The sequence below is a fragment of the Cryptotermes secundus genome, unplaced genomic scaffold (genome assembly GCF_002891405.2).
Source record: "Cryptotermes secundus unplaced genomic scaffold, Csec_1.0 scaffold2225, whole genome shotgun sequence".
Classification (NCBI taxonomy): domain Eukaryota; kingdom Metazoa; phylum Arthropoda; class Insecta; order Blattodea; family Kalotermitidae; genus Cryptotermes; species Cryptotermes secundus.
Genome location: NW_019739258.1, coordinates 319,913 through 325,916, shown reverse-complemented (window position 1 = coordinate 325,916; position 6,004 = coordinate 319,913). Strand labels below are relative to the sequence as shown.

Here is a 6,004-nt window from a genome sequence, read left to right as displayed (position 1 = left end):
GGTAGATACACCGATATAGAAAGGGTATCTCACAAGCCTGCTTTTAATTTTTAAAAGATATAATGAAAATGTTCTAAAAATTACGTATGACGTTTCAGTTTATATTCTGATATTCATTCAATAGTTAATTCTATTTCCACGTGGTCGGTCCAATTTTCCGTTCCCTCTCTCTTCTGCTGCTATCATACAAACCGTGAGGAAAATGTGAAAGGTCACAGTAAGCCTTTTCTCATGGGACGTCAAGAGATATGGATCCTGGTACAGTATACTCCAAAACGCATTAATTCTGAACATTATTGATGGAACTAGCTGCATGGAGTCCAGTCTTTCTTTAGAAGCTGCTAGTCGCTCGTGTATCCAAGGAAATCCATCCATTTTACGGAACCTCAGGGCATATTATCGTGATTAAAAAGAGACCGCAAGTGAACTATATAATGAGGCGTCTAAATCCAATCCGTGCCCCCATTTCACATTTGCTGAAGAGTAATTTTAATAATATCCTCTCACCCCCTTCCCAAAGCTGTGGTTTTAGGATTACGATTTTGTATATACGTATATTTTTATTTTCCTTCATTTTTAGCCTACATTTCTTATTTTAAAATCAAGGAAGTAGGCTTATGCATAACCGTGCTGTCTGTATATACCCCACCTCCATTAAATTTTGAATGGATTAACTAATATATAAGAAACTTGTAATGTATATCGTGCCACCTAAGCCCATCTCAACGACGTGCTTCATAAATTCCTCCCATCAGTTTCTGTCTCTGCATGTGTATCCCTCGTGTCGTTGCTAGACAACGGTTTGGTAAATACGTGTATGTTCCCGCAACAACGAATTGTTGGATGCGCCATTTTCTATGCGACCCGTGTAGTATGGTATTAGTTCTTCCCAGAAACTTTTGTTTCTATTTAACGACGCTGTAATGTCGGTGATAGGAGGTTTAATGAATATGGAGCAGTCGGTGGAATGAAAATTGGCAGAGGAAACCAAAGTAATCAGACAAAACCTCTCTTAGTACCACTTTGCCCATCACAAATTCCACATGACTTGACCTAGCATCGAATCTGGACCATAACAGTGCGAAGCAGGCAACTAATCGCTATGCATTTCTCAAAGTCAAATAGAAATCAAAGTTATGTTACGACCGACAGTCAGTTGGCCAGTCTGTCTTGATGTGGGGCGCTCTCTCTCTCTCTGACGAGAGGATGGGTCTGTCTTTTACAATTGCTGATGGGCCTCGCCAGCGCAGTCATTCTCAGATCAGAGTCCCGCGGAACTCATGACCACATTTTACTGTCTCAGATTCGAAACCCTCAACCTGGAGGGCCAGGTCCCCATATTTATATCCCCCAGGGCAGTGTGGCCCAGTTATACCTCCACTGGGTTCTCTTTCCATCGCTTCCTACGACTCGCAGAGTTACGGTGGAGGTATTCGAACTCACCTCCACAAAGGTCTGCTTTATATTTCTCATATCTATCAAGATACATAAAATGTACCTAGTTTCATACGAATTAGTAGCATTCAGAACCGATGTCTTGAACAGACTGTAAGCCTTGTAGACTATATCGACTTACGTAAGGGAGGCCTGTTGTAGCGTTGCGCCGTATCATTCAGTAAGCGCATTATATCAACTAAAGAAGTTATCTGTTCCCGCAACTCAAACCGTGCTGCTCGGTGCAGTTGGAAGGTGCGCGAAATGATTCATTCTTAGTAAAGTTGTTCTGCAAGGAAGTACACCGACTTGCAGCTCTCAGAATAAGGTCATTCATGGTTATTTGAACCACAGAACCACACCGCGATGTCTGCCTTCCGGTTTCCTCCTGGATTTCTCTTCGGAGCAGCTACTTCGGCCTATCAGGTTGAAGGCGCATGGAATGAAGATGGTGAGTGACATTACTTTTCATACTTCCAGTGCAATTGCACCAGTGCCAAGCAAGTGTAGCATTTAACAAAACTTTCATTAGGTCAGAACATATGATTATATATTTAATAATAACTCGCACCATTCAGCTTAGTCCATCTTGAGAAGCTAGTAGTTGTTCACCTAAAAAAGAATCACAATATTTATGAAACATATAGGTTCATTGCCGTGCTCACAAGATCCCGCCACTGGCCCCCAGTTCTTAGCCAGATTAATCACCACCGCTGTGAGAACCTTACATCCTACGAGAATGACTGTGCTGGCTAAGGTCATCTGTGATTCCCTGCTCTGCTCCGAATTTATATGAAAGATCTAAAATTGTCTGAAAGTAGAACTCTGGTCCACAGGTAAGGGCGAGAGTATATGGGACAGGCTAGTCCACCAGCACCCTGACGTCATCAACGATCAGTCTAGTGGGGACGTGGCATGTAATTCCTATCATCTTTACCAGGAAGACATCAAAATACTGAAGGATGTAGGGGTGAGAACAAGTTACACGTAACATATTGTTACGTGTGTGATGTTTGCTTCACGAATAGTAATGAGTTCTAGATTATGTGACTGCATTAATTGGACACTCACAAGCCATAACTGCAAATAATTATAACGCTCTGAAGATTACTGTTAACTCTAGCACACAAAATAAAGTCTGCAATGTCTGCTTGCTAGCCGTTGCTTCGTAATGAATCTTATCTGTTTTAAATTCCCCATAAAATTAGATTTGTTTTCCACTGTTCATTTGAATAGTTCTCTGTAGATGGCCACATAATCTTGAGGGGAATTTTTAGTATTGTGTTAAATAACATGGATTATATGTTAAATAACATACCATGTTCATATGTTAAGCATTTATATACCACTTTTAATGTTTCAGTTCCACTTCTATCGGTTTTCCCTATCTTGGCCACGAATTTTACCTACTGGACACGCGAACGTGGTAAATGAAGCCGGTATTCACTACTACAACAATCTGATAAATGGACTGATTGCCAATGGAATTCAGCCAGTGGTAATTGCTCTTATTTCGTCTTGAATAATTATGTTAACAAACACCACGTAGCGGAAACATTCTTGAAGGACAGTTAACAAGGGCCTGATTTAGAGTCGTGGGGCCCCCTGGAGAAATCGAAATATGTAACAACAAATTCCTTTATGATAATTGTTCTTAATTTTATTTCTTTCATAACAAAAAATACGAATTAACTTTCCGGGATTTTAGAGGAAAAATAAATTTAAATATGACCTGTGGATTTTGTTCCTGTTCCATGGTGTACCCGGGCTGCAGCCCCTGTTACCCTCCCCTTAAATCCAGCTCTATTTTTAAGCAACAAATGTTAATGTAACCCCCCCCCCTTTTGTGGGCAGAACCCGCAGTTTCATTAATATCTTCAGAAGAAAACACAAGTAATCCTGTTTCTAGATGGATTCCTACACTCCGCATCGCAGCTTGCGACTTGTTTAAAATAAACTTAGTGATGAGGTTAACAATTCTGCAACTGCACCTTCACTCCTCCATACGTTTTCAGTAGGTACTACTTAATTAATTAGGTACAGAAATAGCTTTACCTTTACGTAAGATTTGAGGCTTTCACGGCGGTGACTATGAAGAAAGCAGTCTTCTGGGATTTGGCACCGTGTATATGTGGTGTTAACCGACGTTTCGGAAGAACGTATCGCCTCCATCTTCAGGGTAGAAGAAAAAATGTAAGAAATCTGCAAGCGAAGAGACCGTGAGAACCGGTAAAAGCAGATTGCTTTTACCTTCCTCCGAAACGTCGGTTAACACCACATATACACGGTGCCAAATCCCAGAAGACTGCTTTCTTCAGCTTTACCTTTAATTTTATTCTGCTGGCAATATCTACTTCTCTGTTCCGGCGTTGTTATTTTCAGGAAGAAAATTCTGTAACGGAGTGAGACATGCCTCCTAGGAGTAGGAGTGGACACGCGGTACCGTAGTTAGTTGAAACACTATGCCACAAGTCAGAAGGTTGCGGGTTCTATTCCCGATGAGGTCACTGGATTTTTCATCTGACCTAATCCTTCCAGCCGCACTATGACCCTGGGGTCGACTCAGCCTCTAAGAGAAATGAGTACCAGGAATCTTCCTGGGGGGGGGGTAAAAGGCGGCCGATGCGTAAGGCTGACAACCTCACCGCCATCTGTGAGCTAGTTGTCTAGAAAATGTGGGAGCCTCGACGTCTCACAACGTTATAGGCCTCCATAGCCTGTTACAGAGATAGCTTTACCTTCTCTTATTACGAGTAGGAAATTATTGACAGTAATATCGGTATAAATTTTTGCTTCATTTTCATTTTCTGAATTTACCCACTTTACTTTTTTTTTTAATTGACCTTTTTCAGCAGAAAGCGCAGTGGACTCGGTCTAGTCCAATAACTGAGATGAGAAATGTGTGTTTTATGTGAGTTATAACAGAGCCTTAGTTACAGCGTGTCACCCTTTCTCCCTCCTGCAATGCAGCTCCAACCACTGTCCCTCTACTTGTCATATTTTTCATATTTCTAGCCTGGCCTGAAATCACGACATTTGCCTGAATTCGTTCCTGTGCAAATTCATATGAGCTGCTCTTTTCAGGTAACGATGTTCCACTGGGATCTGCCCCAGCCTTTACAGGACCTTGGTGGATGGACCAACCCCCTCCTGGCCAATTACTTCGAGGATTATGCTCGTGTCTTGTTTACTAACTTCGGGGACAGGGTAAAGTTTTAAAAAAATCATTTATTTTAATATTATTGAGGAGCCGGGATAACGTAGTTGGTATAGCGACTGGCTACGGGCTGGACGACCGAGGAGATCGGAGTTCGAGTCCCGGTAGGGTAAAAATTTTTCTCTTCTCCAGGCCTTAAAATTCAGTTCTGGGGTCCACCCAGCCTCCTATCCAATGGGTATCAGGGGCTTCTTCCCCTGAGGTAAAGCGGTCGGGGCGTGAATCTGTCCTCTCACCTCCAGCTAGTGCCGAGGTCAAGAAAATGTGGATCTATACATCCACTCCCCCATACGCCTTCATGGCGTAGTGCTTAATTAGATAAACACAGAGAGAACTCTTTTTACGATGCTATGTTATCTATTTTCGTACGACGTCTATTTTATGCTGATACAGAATAAATGTAATGCCCGTTGAAAATTCTGCGGAAAGTCTTATTATTTTCTATATAAGCTTTCGTGCTATTAACTTCCCATGCTTCCTCCTGTATTCCTTTCCAGCCCTACATATCACCGAATAATACGTTACGGGAATAACTTATCGTCTACTTTCCTTTGACATGACACAAAAACTGATGGGAGGAATTTATGGAGAAGGCCACAGATTCATGTGGCATGATATACATACCACGTTTCATAAAAACTGATTCGGGCATTCAAATATTGAGGGGGAGATTCACAGACACACAGACAGTAAAGGAATCTCATAAGTCCACTTTTATTTTTTCTAAATGAAGAAACTGGGCTAAAATAATTATTATTCATGAGGGTACTTTCCACAAAATTCTCATTTTGCATTACCGTTTCCGCGCTAAACACGTGTGCTTTCTTATATCATTATGTCTGTATACCATTGAAGAGCAGAAGAAGCCCTCTTACAAGGGCAGGTTCCTTTCCAGACATGTTCCATTCCATAAAGGTTTTACTCTATTATATTGTATTGTCACGTATTTGGGTTGTGCATGACTTATATACGGGTTTCTGTTGGATTTATTACACTTACACACTCAACTCGTTACTACAATTAATTATGGCGCTTTCGCTATTTGTACAATTTTCAGTTCAATGTTACACACACACACATACCAGTGTCCTCAGCCTATCGCAGCCTCCACTAGTCGTTTCCTGGCAACGGATTTTAACACATAAACTCTAACAGTCTCACTGTAACTACACCCTCCAAATATCACTGTACTACAGCACGTGTAAAGCCTTCAAATCACAGACAGACTTTCGACTCACTGAACTGCACTGAACTCCACTGAACTGCACTGAACTGCACTGAACTTTTTTCTTATTTACATAATATTAGCAATCAGAATTACGTTTGATTCTATAAGCTAATTTGCTGTAGTAT

At 41.3% G+C, this 6,004-nt stretch overlaps 1 protein-coding gene across 3 annotated transcripts in view; it reads left to right on the top strand.

The window, feature by feature from the left end:
• The first annotated feature begins 1,410 nt into the window (after positions 1-1,410).
• LOC111871933 (myrosinase 1) overlaps positions 1,411-6,004 on the top strand; it is a 12,841-nt gene continuing 8,247 nt past the window's right edge. The window contains exons 1-4 of one of the 3 annotated variants that reach the window (XM_023865356.2): positions 1,411-1,885; positions 2,271-2,404; positions 2,798-2,932; positions 4,519-4,641. In XM_023865356.2, the coding sequence (XP_023721124.1) occupies positions 1,801-1,885; positions 2,271-2,404; positions 2,798-2,932; positions 4,519-4,641 (477 nt within the window). In that variant the 5' untranslated portion in view covers positions 1,411-1,800. The remainder of the gene's footprint in view (positions 1,886-2,270; positions 2,405-2,797; positions 2,933-4,518; positions 4,642-6,004) is intronic. The other 2 variants (XM_023865354.2, XM_023865355.2) reach the window with 2 other exon arrangements.